The 24,753-nt window shown below is 37.7% G+C and overlaps 1 protein-coding gene across 1 annotated transcript in view; it reads left to right on the forward strand.

The window, feature by feature from the left end:
* Nucleotides 1-24,753, forward strand: part of LOC132126600 (voltage-dependent P/Q-type calcium channel subunit alpha-1A-like) — a 140,199-nt gene that overhangs the window by 72,513 nt on the left and 42,933 nt on the right. Inside the window, exons 6-35 of the mRNA XM_059537963.1 lie at nucleotides 2,588-2,679; nucleotides 2,760-2,912; nucleotides 3,017-3,204; nucleotides 3,300-3,403; nucleotides 3,771-3,886; nucleotides 4,002-4,043; nucleotides 4,126-4,212; nucleotides 4,335-4,541; nucleotides 4,746-4,858; nucleotides 5,049-5,161; nucleotides 5,509-5,640; nucleotides 5,742-5,814; nucleotides 6,004-6,121; nucleotides 6,563-6,630; nucleotides 6,721-6,827; nucleotides 8,536-8,586; nucleotides 9,049-9,181; nucleotides 10,027-10,529; nucleotides 10,985-11,286; nucleotides 11,598-11,733; nucleotides 11,808-11,937; nucleotides 12,051-12,110; nucleotides 12,197-12,303; nucleotides 21,072-21,171; nucleotides 21,258-21,418; nucleotides 21,618-21,758; nucleotides 21,842-22,043; nucleotides 23,150-23,314; nucleotides 23,398-23,508; nucleotides 23,729-23,812. Of these exons, the coding sequence (XP_059393946.1) occupies nucleotides 2,588-2,679; nucleotides 2,760-2,912; nucleotides 3,017-3,204; nucleotides 3,300-3,403; nucleotides 3,771-3,886; nucleotides 4,002-4,043; nucleotides 4,126-4,212; nucleotides 4,335-4,541; nucleotides 4,746-4,858; nucleotides 5,049-5,161; nucleotides 5,509-5,640; nucleotides 5,742-5,814; nucleotides 6,004-6,121; nucleotides 6,563-6,630; nucleotides 6,721-6,827; nucleotides 8,536-8,586; nucleotides 9,049-9,181; nucleotides 10,027-10,529; nucleotides 10,985-11,286; nucleotides 11,598-11,733; nucleotides 11,808-11,937; nucleotides 12,051-12,110; nucleotides 12,197-12,303; nucleotides 21,072-21,171; nucleotides 21,258-21,418; nucleotides 21,618-21,758; nucleotides 21,842-22,043; nucleotides 23,150-23,314; nucleotides 23,398-23,508; nucleotides 23,729-23,812 (4,099 nt within the window). The remainder of the gene's footprint in view (nucleotides 1-2,587; nucleotides 2,680-2,759; nucleotides 2,913-3,016; nucleotides 3,205-3,299; nucleotides 3,404-3,770; nucleotides 3,887-4,001; nucleotides 4,044-4,125; nucleotides 4,213-4,334; nucleotides 4,542-4,745; nucleotides 4,859-5,048; nucleotides 5,162-5,508; nucleotides 5,641-5,741; nucleotides 5,815-6,003; nucleotides 6,122-6,562; nucleotides 6,631-6,720; nucleotides 6,828-8,535; nucleotides 8,587-9,048; nucleotides 9,182-10,026; nucleotides 10,530-10,984; nucleotides 11,287-11,597; nucleotides 11,734-11,807; nucleotides 11,938-12,050; nucleotides 12,111-12,196; nucleotides 12,304-21,071; nucleotides 21,172-21,257; nucleotides 21,419-21,617; nucleotides 21,759-21,841; nucleotides 22,044-23,149; nucleotides 23,315-23,397; nucleotides 23,509-23,728; nucleotides 23,813-24,753) is intronic.

Raw genomic sequence — 24,753 nt, forward strand, 5'->3', positions numbered from 1 at the left:
TAGAGCCTAGGGGCTTTCTCTTTCCCTTTACCGTTCTGCATTCTCAGGGCTAACTGTGTGTCTTTCAGTCTGTCCTCTCCAGAGTTTCCCAAATCACACTTTATTCCCTTCACAGGACTCTCCCGCTGGTGCTGAGAGCGAGGGCAGTGACTACCTCACCAAAAACTGTGAGAAATACAGAGACTTATTTAGCAGTTGAGAGAATGAGGGTGTCTGAATCACAAATGGCACTGAAATCACAGTTTTTTTTCTTACTAATTTGAAAAACATTTTATAATAACTCTGGGTAAGAAGCAAGTTATTTTTTGCCTTTTCTTTTAATTTGATTGTTGATTTTAATGTGCACATTTTTAACAATTTTATTGGCATTTCTCAATGATGAGTACATTTTAAATGATTAGTTCACTTCCAGAATAAAACATATCTGATAATTCACTCACCTTGGCCTTAACTACTATGTACTTACATCAAAAAATAAGTACAATGTACTTATTGTGTTCATATTGTATTGAAAAGCACTTTTATTGCTAATGAGGTGGGATACGTGTAAGGTTTGGGACAGGTTTGGTGGTATGGGTAGGTGTAAGGGTGGGCTAAGGTGTAAGGGATGGGTCAATAGTGTAAACACGTGACTCATGACTTTTGACCAGTAAGCATTTACCTATAAATGAATTGCAGTGTGCTAAAAAAAAACTGTCCAGCTGCATCTAGAGGGCCATGGGCATAGTTTCTTATGGGCAAGCACCACTCTCACTCACGTATGTTCTTAAGAAAAAAACTATTTTCAAGTTAATTTATCAATCATAAATTTCACCTCTTTCAATATTGGCTAGTTAATGCTGTGTTCAAAATAACATCCTGTTTCCTACAAAAGGTGCTTTATTTGACAGTTCACAACACAGAGTTCTTATGAGCCAAACAGATGTGGACAGGCTTCTTTCTTTTCAAACCTGGGCACTGGGTCTGCAGCTTGTCTTCAAACATTTGCAAATATATACACACTCTCACTGTCTCTTAACATTTCCATCTGTCTTAAACTTGCATACACTCCCTCCCTACCTCTCTCACACACACACACACACACACACACACACACACACACACACACACACACGTCAGTCCACTCTTCCATCAAATTTACCGCAGGCCTTTTAGTGTGTAGTAGGATATCAGCGCAGTCAGCGGTGCTCTGTTATCCTCACTGCACTTACTGTACATAAAGTGTTCCTCACTGCCTGACCTGGAGGCAGTGTATTCCTTCCCGCATCTAAGTTTCCACTGTTCCACGAAATAAAGTGTAAACCGAAATTGTATCAGCAGCCAAAGTACAAAGTACTAGTCTTGATCTCAAATCAGTTCTTTAAGTGTCGAATGTATATTTGCATCAGTCTTGGGCTTATTGATCATACAAGATGGGTCATAAATAGGTATTATTTGTTATGTGAGACTTGATATATGTAAATGAATTACTGAGAGTTTCATCCAAATACTCTATCTAAGCTGGGTTTGGTCAAAGAGGGATCGGCCTGCTGTTCTGTGATCAAGCTTTCTGTTTAGGTTGGTTGTGAATATTGGAGACAGATCCTATAGGCTTATTATAGAGGGTCGGTGCCATCTCATCCACATTCTCAAAACATTATTGCACCATGTTCTTGCCAATTGAACGGCTTAAGAGGAAGAGCTGAAAAAGCAGATGACAGTAATGAATGAGTCAGGAGACGAGTTTGCTGCATTCTGTCCAGTCTCCATTCTTTCTTTTTTCTTTTAGCTTACGTAGGTGTTTGCTGCATGTGATGGCAGAGCAGTTAAAGGCCTATCGACTGAGCCATTGGCTGGCACTCTATATCATAACCACTAATGAATGAGCTCTTAGCAACTTTGGCATCGCTGCATATTCAGGCAACAGTGGAAGGGAGTGAAAAAGTGATGGAAAAAGAGTGAGATAAAAGGCTTGATACTGAATTTAGTGTCATTAAAAAAAACACACAATTAACTACAGACGGACCTCATTTTCTCTCAATATTGAGTTTATATACATAAAATAGGATATATGTTTTTATATAGATTATATATATTATAAGCTAATTATAAAGAAATTTAATTTTGCTTAAAAAACTATATAACAGAGTTTATGTATGTTTTTTAAGTGTGTATTTGTTTTCCGTTTTAATAAAAGATTTAAATACATTTTAATAAATAAGAAGAGCAGTACCCTGACCAAATATAGCATGCGCGCACACACACACACACACACACACGCATGCATGCAAACTCACATTTAAAGATCAGGGGATCAGACCAGTGTGTGTGATGTAAGAACAGAGTAGTGTCTGATCAATTATTTACCTGCGATTGACCTCTTCTCAGAATAATGTGTCTGCTTGTTACTGTACTTTGCTGTAGATAAATGACAAAATTTACCTTTCCCATGACACATGGAGATGTCTTAATTTGGGAAAAAATTGCTGATACACAAATGCCTCTATTACAAATGGAAGCACAGAGTGTAGATTAAATCTGCTGTTGTATAATTGGCTTTAATGGCACACAATAAAATTCCCTCCTTTCTTTCTGTTTTTTTCTCCAGTATCCTGTCCTCTGTGGGGTCAGAATTAGACCTGCGGACATTGCGAGCAGTCAGAGTGTTGCGACCGCTAAAATTGGTGTCAGGAATTCCAAGTAAGTGCTCTCTCTGTCTGAGTTCATCAATGTCTGTCAGAGTTCTTTGCACAGTATGCAATAGTGCCATTACTCTGCAGGCCTGCAGGTGGTGCTAAAGTCTATTATGAAGGCTATGATTCCACTGCTGCAAATTGGCGTGCTCTTATTTGTCGCCATCCTCATGTTTGCCATCATTGGCCTGGAGTTCTACATGGGTAAATTCCACCTCACCTGTTTCGACAATGTCACAGGTGAGCTTGACTCAAAGACGAACGGAAAACAGTTGACCTTTAAAATTGCTTTTTTTTTTTTTAAATATGCCTTTTACTAAATCCTGTGCATTTACATAACCCAGGCGAGATGTTTGATGAACAGCCCTGTGGTGAAGAATATCCCGCTCGAGTGTGTGAGAAAGGGTCGGTGTGTGCTGGATACTGGCTTGGGCCAAACTATGGCATCACACAGTTTGACAACGTCCTTTTTGCCGTGCTCACTGTTTTCCAGTGCATCACCATGGAGGGTTGGACTGACATGCTTTATTATGTAAGAGTTAAAGGCAATAATTAAACTATGATTCTTTTTTTTAAATGGACTTTGATTTTAGATGATAATGTTGGATAAATGTGGGTGTATTACAGAGCAATGATGCCTTAGGGAGTGCCTGGAACTGGATGTACTATGTTCCCCTTATCATCATCGGATCCTTCTTCATGCTAAATCTGGTGTTGGGTGTCCTCTCAGGGTAAGATCAATCTATATTTCTGTCTGTTGGTCTCTATCTATCTATCGATCTATCTATCTGGCTGTCTGTCTGGCTAGCTGCCTCGATTCATCCATCCATCATCATCTGTCACTATCATTTGTTCCGCCATTTTTTGTTTCCTGTTCTTTCTGTGTATTGCCTGTTATTCTATCCATCTCTCTACCTATTTATTGTTGCATAATTATACCTTTCTCCCTATTTATTGCTTTGTTGCTTCATTTGTTCTCTCCATTGTTTCATCCATCTTTCATTTGTATAAAACAATGTATGTAAATATGTTTTTGATTAGTAAGTTGCTGACTATACAGGTGTCTTTCTGTCTGCCTATCTTACCCCACAACCCAAGTGAGTTTGCCAAAGAAAGAGAGCGTGTGGAGAACAGGAGCGAGTTCCTCAAGCTCAAACGTCAGCAGCAGATTGAGAGAGAGCTCAACGGATATCTGGAGTGGATCTGCAAAGCAGGTATGTGTTTAAAACACAAGTATAGATATTAATTTCCTGCAGGATGTAATAACTAGTTGGGACCTGTTGGTGTTAAAATCTAGTTCATCAACCTCTCTCTTGTCACTTTTTACAGAGGAAGTCATACTCGCTGAGGATGATGATGGCACCGGTAACAGTAAAAATGTTCCTGTTTGGTGCTGTTGCTATTTAATGCCTAAAATGCAGTAAGTATTCACAGTGAATATGTTTTTGTGCAGGAACTCGTCGTAGGCCCACCATAAAGAAAAACAAATCTGACCTGTTAAATCCAGAAGAGGGGGAGGACCACATGGGAGACGCAGTTGGTAAGAATCCTTCAGATCGTAAGGAAGACAATTCTCAATGTCTTTTGAAACACATAGTGGCTGTAGTAAGATCCTGTAGTATTCATGCCAGGTGTTGTGCTGCTATGTGTGTATATTCTTAGGCTCACCTTTTGCTCGTGGGAGCATAAAGAGCGGAATGGGCGATGGGACTGGATTTAGCAAGAAAGAGCGACGTCTGCGCTTCTTCATTCGAAAGATTGTAAAGACTCAGGCATTCTACTGGACTGTCCTCAGCCTGGTGGGACTCAACACACTGTGTGTGGCTGTAGTTCACTATGATCAGCCCGAGCTACTCTCGGACTTCCTCTGTGAGTTAACCTAAGCTGTTCGTTTCTACATTTGTTGTTGTGGGAGACATAATTTCAAATCTTTTCTGCATTCTGTCCCGCTCTCTATTTGTGAATAGTTTTTGGGATTTTTTTTTTACTACATAAAACACTGCCTCGCTGCCTCGCTTCTGTTTTCTTTTCTTCCACTTTATATGTCTTGTCTCTCTTTCTCTTTTTCTCCAGATTATGCTGAGTTTATTTTCCTAGGCCTCTTTATGTCAGAGATGCTGATTAAGATGTACGGACTGGGGACGCGCCCTTATTTCCACTCCTCATTCAACTGTTTCGACTGTGCAGTGAGTGTCCTTCTCTCTTTTGGCCCATTTAAAGTCTCACTTCCTTGCCCTTTTTATCTTTTTTAACTCTGCCTCTGTTTTAAACCTCTGCAAGCCGCTGACCTACATTAGATGCAGACTTAAGTCCTTGTTAGCCAGTCCTCAGAGTGTTCCTTATTTGTTTTGGGATTTGGCTGTGTGCGTGTTTCAGGTCATCGTTGGCAGCATATTTGAGGTGCTCTGGGCCATGGTGAAGCCAGGGGCGTCCTTTGGAATCAGTGTGTTGCGAGCTCTTCGGCTACTTAGGATCTTCAAAGTCACCAAGTGCGTTTTAATTTGTCCATCACAAAGTTTTTGTGTTGTGGGATCAATGAGATTACAATGCTGATTTTTTTTAGTGGGGCTGCACTTTTCTAAAGTGAAAGTCAGTGGAGACTGGGGCTGTCAAGCTCTAAAAATAACAAAAAACATAATGAAGCACTAGTCCAAAACCTATATTTCATGTCTTCTAAAGCCATACGATAGGTTTGTGTGAAGAATAGACTGAAACTGCAACTGCAAATCTAAGCAATGTGCTTTCATTTTTCATTTTCATTTTTGTGTGTACTATTTATATAAAAATGTCACGATTTTAGTGTTTTTAATACTAGATTATTTTCTGTCTTTTTCAGATACTGGGCATCTTTGCGTAATCTAGTAGTGTCTCTTCTAAACTCCATGAAGTCCATCATCAGTTTACTTTTCCTTCTCTTCCTCTTCATCGTGGTCTTTGCTCTTCTCGGGATGCAGCTGTTCGGTGGACAGTCAGTATAGATCTACACCTGGCTGCCAAAACTTTCTTAGTTTCTCAGTTAGATACAGATGACCAATAACTATGCATAGCATTGATGTTTTTTTTTTTCAGGTTTAACTTTGAGCTAGGCACTCCTCCAACAAACTTCGATACTTTCCCTGGTGCCATAATGACAGTGTTTCAGGTAGGCTGGTTATGTTGGTTTAGCAGTAGATTTGTTCTAAAACCAAGTGAGCTGCCTGCATACATAGTATTTTTTAGGGTATATAAAGATAAAGAAATCAGCTTATTCTACTTAAATGAGCTTGTGTGTGCAGATCAAATATGCATGCATTTCTGTTCTGTGTGTTAAAATAGACTGTGTATTTCTCAGATTCTAACCGGAGAGGACTGGAACGTAGTGATGTATGACGGCATTAAATCTCAGGGAGGGGTGGACAAAGGAATGGTCTTCTCCATATTCTTCATTGTCCTTACACTCTTTGGCAACTGTATCCTTCATTTCCACACAGAAACACACATGTATTTTCATTGCTGCATATGCAACTGCATTTATTTGATCATTTGATGTCATTTTTAAGGAGTATAACAATTTAAAATAACAGTTTTCTATTTTAAAATATTTTTAAATTCTGATATGGCAAAGCTAGCCATTACTCCAGTTTTCAGTGTGACATGATCCTTCAGAAATTATTTTAATATGCTAATTTGGGACTCAAATTTCTATATATACTTGCACTTTACTTTACCTACATGAAGTTGTGTAATGATGAATTTTTCACTGCATGTTAATAACAAGCAGACTTTGTACTATTTATTTACAGCTACCTTTGAATGTGATTTGAGAGATCCAGTCATGTTTATTTAGCTCTGTCAAGTCATGAAACACAAGCATTGTCTTTCTAAACTTTTTCTAAACTCTAACCTCTCAGACACTCTACTGAATGTATTCTTGGCTATCGCTGTGGACAACCTGGCCAATGCTCAGGAACTAACTAAGGTTAAACAGTTTCTCTGTCTCATGTAGATTTTCTTTTGATGCCCTACAATGGTTAGCGGCTGTCACTGCTGTATGTTTATTGGTTTTTAGGATGAACAGGAGGAAGAGGAGGCCACAACACAAAAGATTGCTCTACAGAAAGCAAAAGAAGTGGCAGAAGTGAGCCCACTGTCTGCTGCCAACCTATCTATTGCTGCGTGAGTTACTCTACATGCTAACAATTAGCACCTTTACCACCTTTGTGCCACTAGAGCGCCAGTTTTTTTGCCCAAAAGTAATAGAAACACACATACCATAGCAATAAAGCCATACCCAGTTTTTCATACATATTCATGATCATAAGGTGAAATTCACAAGACACCTCTGATACTCAGGGACATGTAAAACCCATGAATATTCATATATATGCAAATGAGCCCTAATACACATTCACACTAATGTCTGAAGCACACATAATATAATTCACACTTTAACTTTTTTTTATTGTATTATATTTTATTGTTGTTCCAGATCCATATGATTTTATTTTCTTGCAAAGAATGCAAAAATAGGTATTTTGCAGGACTAAGCAGCTCTATTCCTTACAGTTGTAAAGCACACAGCAAACAGGTGCTGTCAAACCCCAAAAAAGTACCATAAAATACCATGAAAATGTCTATGACTATGTGAGTGTTTGAAGGCATGCCTTAAAACACATGATGAGGTAAATATGAAGTTGGTTGAATGTGTGGTATCTGTATGCCATTTAATTCATCATTCTGTTACAAGAAGTGGTCAGTAATGTTTTTATTTTGTTGTGTATGTATGTATAGTACAATCAGTTAATACTTACACTGTGACCTAACCAGGCATAATGCAACGATTTTCCAGCAATACATTTCATCTTTCAATTCTGAAAGCAAAAATGTTGCATAATGTACCACAATCAAGCAGAATATATTTGATGTCAAACACACCTGCCCCCTCAGTATATATATATATATAAAGTATCACAGTTGTCAAGATTTTAGTTAAGGAGAGTCTGTTTCAGAAAGTCACATTTTATGAGGAACATTTGACACATTAAGCTATGTTACGTTGAACTTCCCATGCCATGAATATTGTTGCTGCACTAAGTTTTTAATACATGTTTAGAGGTCTAGATAATTGGTTGTAATTTGTAAAACTTGAATTATTTCACTGAATTGTTATTGTTTATCGACGGTTCAGGCTGTTATAACTTAAAATGATGCATCTGTTAAATGGGCCAAATCTATGCATATAAGCCATATTTGGTCTAAAAATGTGTTTATTTCATGGATATCCAGTCTAATTTTCAAATACATTGGCCTGGGCAATTTTTGTTTTATGTAGTAGTAACATTATTCAGAGCTCTACTGTCTGTAAGTTGCTCAGTAGCTTTAGTTTTTAGTTTAGTTTTATAGTTGTAGAAATGGTAGGTTTGTTTACCTCACAAATGGTGAATGAGCCACTTCACGTATAGCTGGGATACTGTACTTTCCACTCATCATTGCCCCCTTTTGTTACTTCTGACCTAAGATTTTACTGGTGTCACTTTATTGTGTCTGGTTAGGACATGGTGTTACACGTTTATAGTAAAGGTGTTTAGTGAATAAACAAAATCTGGTACTTACATGGTTAGTCAGGTTTTGGTATAACTTGGCACAAACCCAGAATTCGGTTAGTCTGTCAGCAAGTAGGTTTAAGAAGTGAAATATTTCACCCTGGAAGCTTGTTTTGAAAAGCAAAGTTATCCGGTTAATGCCAAGTCATCCATAAACTTATCTGACTGACCAAGCGAGTCGCTATCAGTGGACGGGACACCCGTTCACTTTGTCAGTTGTTTTCTGTGATAGTTGTGGCAGCGTTGTTTTTATGTTCCTTGTTTCACCCCCCTCTCCTCAGAGTTACAGTAAAATCTGAACATATCGATGCCACAGACAGTTTACTGGACTGGTATTTATTCATTTACTTACTCATTTTTTTCATTTCTGTTTCCTTTTTCTTTTGCTTTCTGCCTTCCTCATGTTTCTGTATGAGTGTTTTTATGTTTCCAGCTGCTGTAGCTGCAGTTTTATGTTGTAACACTGAGGCTGAGGTATCATTGGCTGTAATGACACACACTGTCTCTTCCACAGCAGCACTGCAAGCACAGCGCTGCTTGTTTCTCTGTTTGGTCTCAAACCATCTCTGTCTGTCTGAACATTTCTCAGTGCTGTTGTTCAGTATGTCATCATCCCTTCACAGAATTCATGAGCCACATCCATGTTCTCTTGCTGGGGACTAAGGGACACTATCATTTCCTTTTACTTTGGCTTATCGCTCATAGATGCTTTAGGGGAGGAAAAGCACAAATTTTCTTCCTCCCTGTTAAAACTGTTCTCTTTTTCTGTCTCTTTGTATTTCTTTATTTTGTAGTAAAGAGCAGCAGAAGAACTCGAAGGTTTCTAAGTCAGTGTGGGAGCAGCGCACAAGTGAGATCCGCAGACAGAACCTGATGACCAGCAGAGAGGCGCTTTACAATGAACTTGATGCAGAAGATCACTGGAAGGTCAGAGACATATGATAGATCACAATCAAGCGAAGAGTGACAATGTTGTATTTCCTGTGTGGAACACTATTTTACTAAGAACTATACAACTAAATATTATGACATTAAAAATCAACCAACAAAAGACCTTTACCCACATTGAAAGTACAAAATGATTATTTAATTGTAACATTTTCATGTACTGAAGTCATGTATTTTCATGACTTCTACATCACTGCAAATCAGCACTGCTCTTCTGACCTTTATGTTCATCAAAGAATCCTGAGGGGAAAAAAATGATCCAGGTTTACACAAAACTATTAAGCAGCAAACATATTTTTACCATTAGGCTATAGGAAATAATACTGAATAATAAGAAAAAATATTGTATATTCGAATAATAAAGGATCATGTGACACTGTAGTTATGGAGAAATGGGTGCTGAAATTCCAGATTTGCTATCACAGGAATAAATTTCATTTTAAAATGTAATTTTAAAATAAAATACTTTTTTTTAATTTGTAATGAAATTTCATAATTTTACAGTTTTACAGTCATAAATGCAGCCTTGGTGAGCATACTTCTTTTCGAAAAAATTAAAAAAAAAAAAACTGAATTTGAAAAAAAAAAATTGCATTCGGACAAAATAATATATCATTTTAATAGCTTTATGTAAATAATTTTCATTATCAACCATAATTTTTAATCTCAGTGCTTTCCCAGTTTACAAAAAGCAGGTTTTGTAACATATTAAGAAAGTAAATGGAGTCAACTCTTATTTCCAGTGCACTTTTTAACATCAAAGTATGTTTTATTTACTGTTAAGCCTAGGTGTATCGACCAAACCTGTTTTTTTCGGTTTTTAGATGAACTACCACAACCGTCCTGACATGAAGACCCACTTGGACCGGCCACTAGTAGTTAATCCTCAGGAGAACCGCAACAACAACACCAACAAGCCCCGACCAGGTGAACCAAACCCCCAGGAGCTAAACCAGCAGCGGGGCGAAGAGTACCTGCAGCACCAGTCCCTATACCACCACCATCACAGTCATCATCATCACCACCACCACTCCAGCCGCCAGTCCCTACACCACCCAGAGGTGGGGGAGGCAGGCTGCGATTGTGCTCAAAGAGGAGGCGAGGATGTGGGGGGCGCAGGGGAGCACAGACGACCCCGACACCACCAGCACAGAAGAAAGGATGAGGATGGAGGGAGTAGACACAGAGAGCACCACAGCAGAGGGGAGACTGGAGGAGAAGGGGAGGAAGGCCAAGAGAAGAGGCAGAGGAGGCATCGCCATGGAAACCATGGGGATGGAGATGGAAGGAGGGATAGAGAACGGAGTCGACAGCATCGAGCTAGAAAGTGAGTGTTCTGTGTTTCTTTAAAACAGTCAGGGACTTAAAGAACTGAGGTGAATGGGTGAATCGTTTATTCGATCAGTGAATCATTTATATGAATCATCTAAATTAATCGATCCACCATTTTTTTTATTTTATTAATAGTGTTGCTACATTCAGAAGAAGCCGAAACTAAAACCATAAAAAAATAATAACACAAAACAATTTTATTTCAGTTATTAGTTTTCATTGATGTTCTAATATATAATAGTAAACTAAAAAACTAAAATAGAACAGACATTTAAAAAAATAAATAAATAACAATATTACTGAACATTTAACTAAAATTCAAATAAAAACAAAAATGTAAAACATAAATACTAATTCACAATGTTAATAAATACTATAAAAGTATTTTACAAAAGTGTTTCCATAACTGTTGTTTCAGCTGTTAACCTCTTACCTTTTCTTTTTTTTTAGAGAGGGTAGTTTATCAACAGCTCGTCCAATTCAGCCAGGTCTTCCTCATGCAGAGAGCCAGTACAGCGAGGATCTGGACAATCTGCGAAATAGCAGCAAGATGGCCAGCCACGACGCTGACCCTGACTTTTATGACCCCTACTATGACCCAGAGCAGGCCAATAACCTGCTGAACCTGCGTGGACCAGATTTCCATGACAGCAGTCTCATTCTGACGGACTGCACCAAAACCCCCCGCAGACTTGAACATACTGCCATAGATATGCCCCCGATTTACCCCTCATTCAACGCCAAACTGCAAGGTGAGGGACAAATATGTATATGTGTGATTATTGATATTTTTAGGAGCTTTTAAATGCATCAAGTATACTTTGGGCTTTACTCATAGACAATAGAAATGTATTTATTTTCATGTTGTCATAAATCTGTATTGCCTTTTTTTCTGCAGAACATACAACATACATTACATTTGCGTCACACACACTGTATGCACACCGTGTAATAACTGAAGTATACTTTGGCCTGTAAAAGCAAATGCTGTACTGTTTGTTATTTGATTATGTTTGTGGACGTCTGTGCACTTCCTTCTTCCCACGTTCCTTTCATTGTGAAGTGAACAAGAATGCCAACACAGAGCCAGCTAAAGAAGGAGAGAAGAAAGAGGAGGAGGAAGACAATGGTGGTGATGAAGATGGCCCCAAACCCATTCCTCCGTTCAGTTCCTGTTTCATCCTATCCACAACCAACCCGTAAGTGTGTGTTCATCTGCATAAGTGCATGTGTGCAAGTAAATGTATTTATCTTAACCGGTGTGAGTTTTCAGGTTTCGAAGATGTTGTCATTACATCCTGACGCTACGTTATTTCGAGATGTGTATTCTGTCAGTCATCGCTATGAGCAGCATTGCTTTAGCTGCTGAAGATCCTGTGTGGCCGGAATCACCTCGAAACAACGTAAGACTACTGTTCTCAATATTTTTTAAGTGGTCTAAATGGATCTGCAAAACGTGAAAGTAAAAAAAAATCTGACTCTGGACTTCCTGGTGCACTTTCTTCCTTTTCTCCAGGTATTGCGTTACTTTGACTATGTCTTCACTGGTGTGTTCACCTTTGAGATGCTCATCAAGGTATATATTGTAGGTAATGACTTGTGTGGTTGTGTTTTAGTGTATCTTTTTCTTTATTTGCATTAATCCTCTGCTCTGTGTTCCAGATGGTGGTGTTAGGCTTGGTTTTGCATGAAGGCTCATATTTCCGTGACTTGTGGAACTTTCTGGACTTTGTAGTGGTTAGTGGTGCCCTGGTAGCCTTTGCCTTCACGTAAGTGCCCTTTATCCCACCATTTCCTGCCTAGAAGTGCTGCCTGCTGCCCCTTATCGTCTTTTCTGCCACCTTGTTACCCCTCTGTCACCCTGGAGCCTCGTCAGTACTCTCTACCCCTTTCTCACTTGGTCTCTTCCTCTTTTCTTCTCCTGTCAGCACTGTGTGCCCTTCTTCTAAGCTCTCTATCTCTATTTTTGTCACTTTGCATTCTGTCTCACTCAATCAGCCACAAAGATGAAGGCCTTTCTTACTTTGCACACACTCACACAAACACACACATCAACTTTCTGTCAGGAACAGCCTGTCTGTTTCTATTCTCTCTCTGACCAATCAGCATCCCCAGCTTTCTTCTTGATAACGCCTCTATTCTTTTCCCATCCTACTCCTGCCATTAGTTATGTTTCCATCCAAAGATTCAAATTAATCTTATGTGCAAAACCGGAATATCACATAAACATATGCCAATAAAGCACCGTTTCCATCAATGATTCAAAGAGAACAAAATCGTCACTTCCTGGTAAACTGTGGCACTAAATATCACTAAGAAAGAATAACACTTTTATCATTAGATAAAAAGTTTATCCTATTTAAGTTTTTATTTTTAAACTCTACGGTTGCACAAAATCTGAAACAAAAAAACGTTTACTAATACATTTTAGTATAATGTTAGTTCTAGTAGAATTATTATTTTTTTTTTTTGTGATCAAAATTTTTTTTTTTTTTTTTTACATATAACAAATTACATAACAACATCCATTCAGGATAAAAATCAAAAACAACTACAACATACATATAATTAATTTTCATATACCAATAAGAGAATAAAAAATATATATATTCTTGAATATAATGTTTTAGTAGAATTTTTAAATAATAATCTCTAAAAGTGGTTAAACAAGCTAAATATTTGATTTGTTGGAGTGTCAGGGCTCTTTTCCATCTGTCATTACTCCACCAACCAAATGTTCACCATAAACATGTCCCCTCACACTTTCCCTCTGGTGAAAAGGGTAGTTTTGAGCCCTTTGGGGCCCTGTGGGGGTGAGGGGTCTCCAGGCACCTGTAGCCCTTTAGTGCCCAGGCGGTTTCCATGTCTGGATCAGCGTGAGCCCGTCCTGCTACAGGTACTCTGGTTTCTTTCATTTGCACGGCCTGAGGGAGCAGCAGCTTGGGAATATAAAGAGGATGGTTCTTGAATAAAGCTGAACCCTAGAGCGGGACCATCAGCTAGTCATTAAGAAAGGAGAACAAGTAAACACAGCGGATGGGGCTCTGAGCGTGGAATGATTTTTACTCTTGTTTAGCCCTGCATGTATGATCTACACATCCTCCTATGTCCTGTAGGACAGATTACATATATGTGTAAACAAGGCACATTTTTCATACTGTATGTGGGGATTGCAGAGTGTCTTAAATGACATACTGTAACACTAGTGGTATTAAAAGTGACTGCACACTTCTTAATAAGGGATAAGAATGCATGTAGGCTGATATTATTATTTAGTGGGATTATTTTAGAATAAAATATTTATTTAGTTAAATATCTCATGAACAGTTTCAGAACTGTTGTGATTTTTTGATCAACTTGCTCAACCTTAAAGGCACTCCACTTGCAAGTTACTGAATGTAATATATTATTATTACTATGATTATTATTATTATTATTATTATATTATACATTTGAACTTTTTGCATTTCTGTCTAACCAGTAACCTTTTCTTAAGCTGTCATTTGCTTCACTGTTTGTCAAAATGTTTTGTCTTTAAAACTTTGCTATGCAAACTCCTTTAAAAGCAATATGGTCATTGGGGACTGAGGATCAGTCAAACTGTCATCATGCATAGAGGGGCCTAAAATTTAATATATTAATATATACATTACTGTTCAAAAGTTTGGGATCGTTTTTTTTACGGATTCGGCTAGTCAACAATGCAAAAGACAACCAGCAATCATTAGCTCCAGTGGCGTAGATGGTAAAATGTGTGACATGATCGACCTGGGTTCAAATCCACCTTTTGGCGAACTTTTTTCTCCCTTTTCAAATTTCAAATCACATCAGAAAAGCATTTATTTTCAATGTAAATTAAGAATATAATAAAAAAAAGTTGAAAATAAAGTAACGGTTAGGGTTAGGATAGGTGTATAAATTATTTAATAATTTGAACTAAAATTACAATTTACACTCTATAAGTTAATATTGTATACTGTTTTACAATGTACTACAATACCGAGGTGCAGATAATTGTCACTATTTGCAATAAGTAGAAAATCTTTACATATTTAACATGCAATAAATAAATATTTAACAAATTATAGTTAAGACATTTATTATGTTACACAATATTTATTTTTTAAATGAATGCTGTTCTTTAGAACTTTTATTCATCAAATAATGCTGAAAAATATGGTTTATTGTATTTTAATCAAGTCAATGCAGGCTTGCTGAGCTTAATGTATTTGTAATCTAGATTTCAAATTTTACATTCTCCAACTTTTTGAACAATATTGTATTTAAAAATAATATTATTTTATTTAATCTGCATTTTATCTCATTAATTCATTAATATTTATTGATATAAAACACTAATGATTTGATAAGTTTTAGTCAGACTTTTTTCTGTACTTATTGAAATATTATCAAAAATAAGCCACATAGAATGCTGATATGAATGACTGCTTTAGCTGAATGCCTGTAGTGAAACCTATTAGCTTGTATCTTCACATACAACACATGGCCCGATAGGTTTAAACCCTGCTTTGAGTTCAAATCACTCCACACGCAGCGCCCAGTTTTCATCCCCATCCCCTGACCTGAAACTAAATGAAGCCTCTCCACCATATCAACCCTATTTCTGTCCTGTGACACTTCCTGTTCTCATTCCTAAAAACAGTTCTTCCCTATCCAATCCCCTTCACCTTCCTTTTCCTCATCTCCTCTCCTCTCCTCTCCTCTCCTCTCCTCTCCTCTCCTCTCCTCTCCTCTCCTCTCCTCTCCTCTCCTCTCCTCTCCTCTCCCTTCATCAGCACCAAGCTTCATTGGACAGACTCCAGCTGTCAAGCTGTTTATCATTTGGGCCTCCATTTGTTGAGTCTGACAAAGTGAGTGAAAAAGAGAGACCACAAGGGATGTGTAGAGATAGAGAGAACAAGATATATAGAAGGATATGTTCAGGAAAATGGAATACAAGAAAAGAGGACTCCAGGTTGGCAGTTGCTCCTTATTAACTGGTGTTTCTGACATTGGTTCATCTGTTGTCCTTCATCTGTTGTTGTTTATCTCATTCTCTCTCTTCCACTCACACACATATGAAATGAAAGGTTATGCCCTTTTATTATTAACTGTATTTACTGTATTAACTGTATTTTTTTATTTACTCACTGCCATATTGTTTCAAACCTGTACATTCTTAAAGTCTTTATTTTGTTGCATGTTAAAACTAACAATACGCAGGTTTGATACAACATGAGGGTGAATTTATTTTTGGGTTAACCATTTTTAATCTTTCCACTGCCTTGTGCTCTCTAAATAGATGCATTCTGGGTATAGACATGGTCACATGACTCACAAGCATCTCAGATTACCCAGAATACCTTGGTTAGGTGGAGAAAAGGCTTGCTCATGTATTACAGTTTCACAATAAGAACAATATGACTCAACAAATGATTATGCTTTTGCCACCATCATTATTAGAAAGAAGTCAATTCAAAAACCTGAAAAGCATGTAACCCAATAACCGCTGCAGATTTGAGTTGAGGACTGTATGTGCTGCTTGATAGTTACTGAAACAAGTACCATCCCACACTGCCATCTTGAGGCGACTGCAGTGTGTCGGCCATTTTGGCTCCACTGCAGTCAGTCATGGATTCCACCTCCATTCCTGCTCGAGTGTCTGAGACAGTGTGCTAAGGTGTCAAGAATCTCCCCCTGCTTTCAGAGTTGGCAAGGCAGAGGGAGGACTATCCTCTACTGCAGTGGGTTGTCCTAATCTATAAGTGTGACAAGTTTGAATCCTCAGTTATTGATTGGGTACAGGCCCAGAGTAAAGACCTGCCAAATACCTGGCAGACATTAGTGTATGAGAATGATTCTGTCAGAGTCAATACGAAAAAGAGCAGCAGACTCAGGTGTGTGTGTAGCAATTGGGAGCATGAGTTAATCACTAATAAAGCAGCTAAATTTGATAAACAGATCAGCACATTTAGATTTGATTTTTCTTAACTATATAAATGTAACAGGGTATTTAATATTGTGTATATAATCATTTGTATGAATGTCACAACATATATGATATTATGTGTAATATAATTTATGAAGTATATAAACACTACTGTTCAGGGCCCGGTTCCCCAAAACGTTCTTATCGCTAAGTAGTTCTTAACCTATTCCTTAACCTCTCTCTTAACCTTATGGCAGGGTTCCCGACACGTTCGTACGCTAAGTATATCTTCTGTAAGTCACACTTTCGTAAGGTTGGTCTGGACCATTCGTAGCTCTCTCTTAGCGTTATTTGAGCTCATGACGCTACTGTACAGCAGTCTTTAGAAACCAGCGCAGCGAAGTACAAGTCAAACTATGGTATGTTGACAATTTTGTGGCTCAACAATGATTTTCTGTTATTTTTTAAGACTCATAATAAATTATGTTCGCAATGGATACAGGCCTATTTATGAAGTTGACTTTATGTGGTTACAGAACTAATAAGGTGGTAATTAGCCTAGGCTTTTCGTAATGTAATTAAAGCGAATTGGCAATCATTTTTTTGATAATTAAAATCTGGCAAACAATTTGGCTCTAAATGGCTAAAATCTTTAAATGGGTAAGCATGGTGGTGTCCAGTAAGCGACCAACTATGGCAGCGATCCAACGTGTTCTTGTATTGAATCAAAGACGAAGCCGGACTTGGAGCCGTTTAGTCCATGTCAGTTTTTTTATTCGGCAAAACTTAAGCCCTTTTGACATTTTGCCTGACGTGGCTATATTAAAAAAATCCCCTCCCAAGACAACTCATTGTGGAGCAGCTGGACCTTCCCAGACCTGCGCTGGCCAGGCTAACGCGGCGGAATTCTGCTTTAAGCCCTGAAACCCAGCGCTACTTTTTTTTTTTTCTTTTTTTTTTTTTTGCTACAGAGAGATTCATCGAGGTCGTGGGACAGGGCTACAGCTCAATCAAGACCTCTGTGTGGAAGTGCGTCCACACTGTCACCAACGCCCTTCTGCGCCATGCCGGGGATTGCATCCTGGTGGATGGCACTCATCCCTATCGCCAATCCATCAGTGAATGATCAGGCGTAGGCTACTTATCGCGAAAGGAAGACGCGGCCATAAATGTGCAGTTTATAGTGGACCATAGGGGTGTGATATCTGACCTGGTGGCAAGGTCCAGCAACACTTCAAGTTCCTCTGACGAGAGGCTTGGTGCCCTTTTTTACGTTGCTTCCCCAGCATATTTTGTATCTAACTCTCTCTCTCTCTCTCTCTCTCTCTCTCTCTCTCTGTTCATTGTAGATAGGTTGCTTTTTATTAAAAACATAAACCAATTGCAATCAATACAGCATTAAACAGAAGTAACTGCTGCTTGCCAATCAATTCTAATTGTAAAGTACCTTGCCATTAATATAAAAGTGTATTATATAATTTTTTATAAGTCGTTAAACCCATGTCAAGAAGCGGCACAAGTGGCACAACGGGATGGATGATTAGCGAGGGATACCCGGTTTATCTTACCATTACAACATATCGTGTGAACATTACTGACCCTTTGATAATTTAATTTATAGTCTATATTTTACTGATAACTTAAACTATGTCAAAATAAATGTTATTGTAATAATTTGAGGAATGTTTCATTTGCATAGAACGTGTTGTTTTTCTTAACGCTGTATTGCACCTTCGCGTAAAGTGGAAAATCGATTCATGAGCAATCGATGCCAACTAATTCAGCACCTTCACTCGGGACAGCGCTCTTGTAACGTCGGACGTAAGAGGCAGCATGCTAAGAAGCTTCCTAAGGGACACTTCGGGGAACACACTTAGAAACATCAACAACTTTGGTAAGATATATCTTTCGATGTCTTCTTAGCGCGCTAAGAGTGAACGTTATCGGGGAACCGGGCCCAGATTTTTTTTTAATTTTTTTTTAGAAATAATACTTTTATTCAGAAAGGATGCATTACATTGTTTAAAAGAGACAGTTAACACCTTTATGTTGTTACAAAAAAAGTTGTATTTAAGTTAATAAATAATTACATTTTAAAATATATTCAAATAGAAAACAGTAATATTAAATGTTGATGTTTAACAGTGTTACAGTTTTAATTGTATTTTTGACCAAAAAACATGGTGAACATATAACATTAAAACATGTTTTTGAAAGTCATTTATGTTGGTATACCAATCCAAACACGCGTGTGTGTGTGTGTGTGTGTGTGTGTGTGTGTGTGTGTGTGTGTGTGTGTGTGTGTGTGTTCATATACACAAAATCAGGACGTCAGGGCATATTAGTAGCCATGTACAGTACAATGTTGCATCCAGATTAAAAATAAGTATGCAGAGGCAACTAATAGACTTTCAGGAAAGATCAGAAGCTCCAGTGCTCACTATATAACACTACAGTGGTAAGTATTGATCTTCGATAGATATGATCTCATGTCAGATCTGTATACCACTTATTCTTATCAGACCTCTCAACAGCTTTCAAATGTTTTAAGGATTCTGTCTGGATTTAAAACTAATTGACCCTTTGCTAAGCCCCTCCCTAGCATTACTGGACAGTCTGCCTTAGCAACTGTTGCACAACAACAGATTACAGACAATTTTAAACAAATATACAAAGATGCATATATGGACGGATTATATAATTTCAGGTTTTACTGCACAGTTCAGTAAAAATGCTTCTCATGAAAATCTTTTTCATTTTGTAAAGCTTATGTGAGTGGATAAGAGCAATCAATTAGGTGGTGCTCAGCAATGGTGTATTATATTATATATGTATGTCTATATGGTTTTTTAAATAGATGATTTAAAGACGCATTAAGAAAAGTTTCAATATTGACACCTATCGGATCACTTTACAAAAATCACCCAAAAGCAGTTATTTTTGAAGATCAGTTCAAGTATTTTTGTCAACTGTGATCAATTCTGCTATAATTTGAATTTGACATTAGTCAGAGGTGTAAAACACTGCTTAGTGCATCTTTATGATTATGATTTGGTTTGTTCTTCTAAATATCTGAACATGGGAGCTTTCAACTCTTCAAATCACTGAGTTTTTTTTTTGCTTGGTCCTTTTTCTCTGTCTGTCTCTCATATTGCTGTTGTTCCTCTGCCAAGCCACTCCCAGTATCTTGTTTCTTTTTCTGTCTCTCTTTCTGTTTTTCTGTGTGTGTATTCCTCTCTTTTCTGTCTCTTTCTCTCTTCCGCTGTCTGTCTCTGACCCTCTCTTATGTCTACGCCTTGGTGACCAACAGGAGCCTCTCTCGGTAAAGTCTCCCCTCCTTATTGTCGCACGGCTACCGTCCAGCTCACGTGATGGCTTCTCTCTCTTTCTTTCTTTTTCCCTCCTGACCATCCTCCCTTCCTCTTTGCTCATCTGCTCTGGTTCTCTCCATTCCACTGCTTGTTTTATTCTGCTGTGACTTACATTGGTTCTAACGGGTCCGTCTGTGGACCTAAACAACTGAACACAATGTTACAGAAGAGATCACACTTTTGCACTCTGCTTACGGTACTGCACAACTCTCTCTGAGCACAGTCAGTAGCGACTAATTGATTATTGGTAACCTGGAACTTTTCCAATGTTCCGACACAATCAATCTGGCATTAGCTGGCCGGTCTTCAGCTGGGACTTGCCTGGAAGTTCATAGTTAAAGACAGCTGTCTTGGCCGCTTGATTGAAGAGTTCTCTGTTTGTGTTTGGGACCTGAGTAAATACTTGAGTAAATTGTCTTGAGCTTACACTCCATTGGTCCATGTTAGTAAATATTTTGGAATAAGCAGCTTGATGCATCCAGTGTAGACAGACTTTGGCCAGTGTGATGCTAAAGATTAAGTTCTTCAAAATGACCAGATCAAAATCCTTCAAAATGGCCAGCATTTCTTAAATATCTTGTAAAAATCCAAATGTGCTTTGGAGAAAGGGGTTTTATCAACAGTTCTTTTCTTGAATGCAATGAAATGCCCTTGTAACTTGTCTTTGTCTCCTGGTTTGAGCTTCCTCAAGTTCTTCTAGGGACAAGATACAGTTGGACTCAAGTCCGCTAGCCTTCTGCATCTCAGTGAACCCTCAGTCTTGTCATGTTACCTACGATTAACACAAACAGCCTCCATATCCCAGACCTCCATTTCCCTGTCTGCTCTAACACAGCTAAAAAAACAAAAAAGAAAGAAAGAGTTTTGGCTGGGCATTGCACTATAAAATGCCTGACAGTTTTGATGCTTACATGAATGTGTTATGCTTTTGGTATGCCCACAGAAGCTAACGAGGGACCGAAACCCTACAATGGTTGAATCTGAAGACTTGCTTGAAGAAAAAAAGATTTTTGATGATAAACATTCCACAAAAATAAGTCTAATACATGATAGATACTGTGGTATTAACTGTTGCATGGTTATATTGAAACTATCTTCTACAATAAGAGCCAGTGGAAGCCCAAGGAATGGTCTAGAAGTTTAATGTGTTGAAGAAGGTCTTTCAAGAAGTCCTTATCTCACTTTATGTCTCACCATGCAGCATGTTGATGTCCTGTTGTCTGCTTCCAATCCACAGAGGGAGCAGTAAGGGAAAAGACATCAGTGTCATCAAGTCTCTGAGGGTCCTAAGGGTGCTACGTCCACTCAAGACCATCAAACGTCTTCCCAAACTAAAAGTACTGGCAAAGTCACACACACAGCTATTTTCCGTTATCACACCATTTTGTTTTGTTAGTGCAATACTCATGTGTCTTTCTCCCAGGCGGTGTTTGACTGTGTAGTGAACTCTCTGAAGAACGTGTTGAACATCCTCATTGTCTACATGCTGTTCATGTTCATCTTCGCTGTGGTGGCCGTGCAGCTTTTTAAGGGACGATTCTTCTACTGCACCGACGAATCCAAAGAGTTTGCCCGTGACTGCAGGTAAGTGGAGATGACTTGCAATGAAAGATTTGTGATTTCTTTTAGTTTACACTGGCAGTTAAATGTCAAAAATTGAAATTTTGCATGTAAAAGTTTTCCAAAATTGACATGAATGTGGCAACAAGGTCCACAATAATACATGTATTCTCACCCATTTTTAAGAAAAAAGCCTGATTGCTGAATTGCGTTTTTGTTTCAGGGGTGAATATTTGGTGTACGAGCGCGATAACGAGGTGAAATCGCAGAAGCGGGAGTGGAAGAAGTACGATTTCCACTACGACAACGTGCTTTGGGCCCTGCTTACTCTCTTTACTGTGTCCACTGGAGAGGGATGGCCACAGTGAGTTGACATGCTCACAAATCTCTAATGGCTTATTATCTTTCCTTCTGTGTCATCACCTCTTTTTGTCACTTCTCTTCAAGGGTGTTGAAGCACTCGGTGGACTCCACTAATGAGGACCAGGGCCCGAGCCCGGGGTACAGGATGGAAATGTCCATATTTTACGTGGTGTACTTCGTTGTCTTCCCCTTCTTCTTCGTAAACATCTTTGTAGCTCTCATCATCATCACTTTCCAGGAGCAAGGAGACAAGATGATGGAGGACTACAGCCTCGAAAAGAATGAGGTATTTGCAAATTGATTCACTTGAGTAAACCAGCAAACATGCCTAATTTAGGCCAAAATTTAAGGTAACATCTTATAAACCCCATACTGCATCCCAAGAGCTTCGTTTTATTAATTGCTAAAAAAAGTAGTTAAATAAGAAATACTTTCATGTAATTAAATGGATAGTTCACTCAAAATGAAACTTCTGTCATTAATTACTCATGTTGTTCCAAACCCTTAAGACCTTTGTTCATCTTTAAAACACAAATTTAAATATTTTTGATGAAATCCGAGAGCTTTCTGACCCTGCATAGACAGCAGCTCAACTACTACGTTTAAGACCCAGAAAAGTAGCAAGGACATCAATATAATAGTCCATGTGACATCAGTGATTCAACCATAATTTTATGAAGTTATGAGAAGACTGTGGCAAAGACTGACATGGAAGAGAAGAAATTGTTGAAGAAAGGGGTTTTAGTTTTCTTCGCATGTAAAAAGTATTCTTGTAGCTTCATAACATTACAGTTGAACCACTGATGACACATTGACTATTTTAACAATGTTCTTACAACCTTTCTGGGCCATTAAACATTTCAGTTGTGTTGCTGTCTATGCATGGTCAGAAAGCTTTTGGATTTCATCAAAAATATCTTCCAAAGATGAATGAAGGTCTTATGAGTTTGGAACAAAGTGTTCTTTTTTGAGTGAACTATTTCTTTAAGAAAGTGATATTTCAACCAATATTTTGTAATCATACTATTATTATTGCTATTGCTTACTATTATTGAAGAATATATTTAGATTTTTAGTAATCTGCTCCTTTTTAGAGTTTATATCTCTGAAAAAGATAGATATCTCAACAATGTGTTGAAGAAGAATCAATAATTATTTCATAAGAAACATCTTATGATGTTTCTTATAAATAAACTTTTCAAATAAATGTGTTTCTGGGTCAAAAGCAGCTGTGATTCAGCCGGTCACATTACTTATATTTTATATTTATATAGCCACATTCTAGACAGAAAGTGCACAGTTTTACTATTCACTTCTCTCTCCACAGCAACAAACGCAATGTGATACATCAGATGCTTCTTTCATTGTTTTCTGTTATTCTGTGTCTTCTAGAGAGCCTGTATTGATTTTGCTATAAATGCCAAACCTCTAACACGCCACATGCCTCAGAACAAGCAAAGCTTTCAGTACCGAATGTGGCAATTTGTAGTGTCACCTCCGTTTGAGTACAGTATCATGGCTCTCATTGCGCTCAACACCATCGTCCTTATGATGAAGGTACAAGCTTCTTCTTCCTCCTTTAGCATCAGTAATGCCCTTGTATATCTGTTAGGGTCTGAATTTTCTCTGTGCGTTTCCAGTATCATGGGGCACCTTTGATGTATGATGTAGTCCTGAAGAACCTGAATATAGTGTTCACCACACTCTTCTTCATGGAGTGCGTTCTGAAAATTATTGCCTTTGGTCCCCGAGTAAGTCTCTTTAATCGCATTCGTTTCATCCAGCTCTTCCTAGCATTACTCATTGCACCTAAAGATATCACCCATTATTATTTAATATTATGTTCTGTTACTTATTCAGACCTAAGATTTTTTTAAATGTTTCCTTCTTTTTTTTAACGCGTTTAGAAAAATGTTAAGGAAAAAAACGGCTTTCTAATGGACTTGTCTGTCTGTCTCTGTCTGTTTGCAGAATTATGTCAGAGATGCTTGGAATATTTTTGATTTTGTGTCTGTTATCGGCAGCATCACTGATATTTTGGTGACAGAGCTATGGGTAAGTGCACTTTTAGACAAGTTTCAAAAGCAAATGCAGATTGGGCCTTGATTTATGTTGAAACTGAATGGCCAGATGTGAATAAAACAGCTTAATGTAAATAAATACTCATTTTAATACCGATAAAGGCATCTCTTGTGATCACTTCCTTTTTTGGATGGACAGTAAAAGTATCATTCTCATGCACATAAATATTTAAGTACTTAATGTATGTGTTTAAAATATCATCCTATTGCAGAACTCTTCATATTGTTTTTAATAAGCAAGATTTAATAACTACAATTCCAAAATTATGTGGTAAAGATGACTTGGCCGAAAAATGTTAACATTTTTGTCTATTTGAATATTTACCTGTTCAGTCCTCCACATCATGTGTTCATTCTATTGCCATTCTAAGTGTTGTGTGTATTTGTACTGTTTTTTGTGTATAAATTTCAGTGTTTTAGTGTGTATTTGTGCTGGTGTTGTGTCTCATCTCTGCCTAGGGTGCTCTGTCTGTAAAAGAGAGACAGAGACACTTTACTCTGATGTGTTACACTGAAGTTTTTGGGCTCTCCCAGTGGTCACACATTATATGATGTGAATTGTTATATAAATTTTGTCCATATAACTTTCAATATAAATCATATAATCAGTGCTATTTTAGTTATATTTATGTATTATTGTATATATATAAATATTTTGAATGAACTTTATCATTTTAATTTTTTATTTGTTTCTCATTTTATAGTACTATTTACTCCCATTTAATTGTATTTTTAGCAGTTTTAGTCAAAGTTATTTAACTTTGTTAATAATTGTTTATTAAAATTAAAACTAAATAATTGAGTTATTTAGATAATTTGACAGGTCAGCATTTTACATTTTCAACCTTATATATATAAACACTCATACTAGGCTTTTTATCTAATATTGGTATTTTATTTTAAATAATTGTATTT

Source organism: Carassius carassius, chromosome 44 (genome assembly GCF_963082965.1).
Source record: "Carassius carassius chromosome 44, fCarCar2.1, whole genome shotgun sequence".
In the NCBI taxonomy this organism is placed as follows: domain Eukaryota; kingdom Metazoa; phylum Chordata; class Actinopteri; order Cypriniformes; family Cyprinidae; genus Carassius; species Carassius carassius.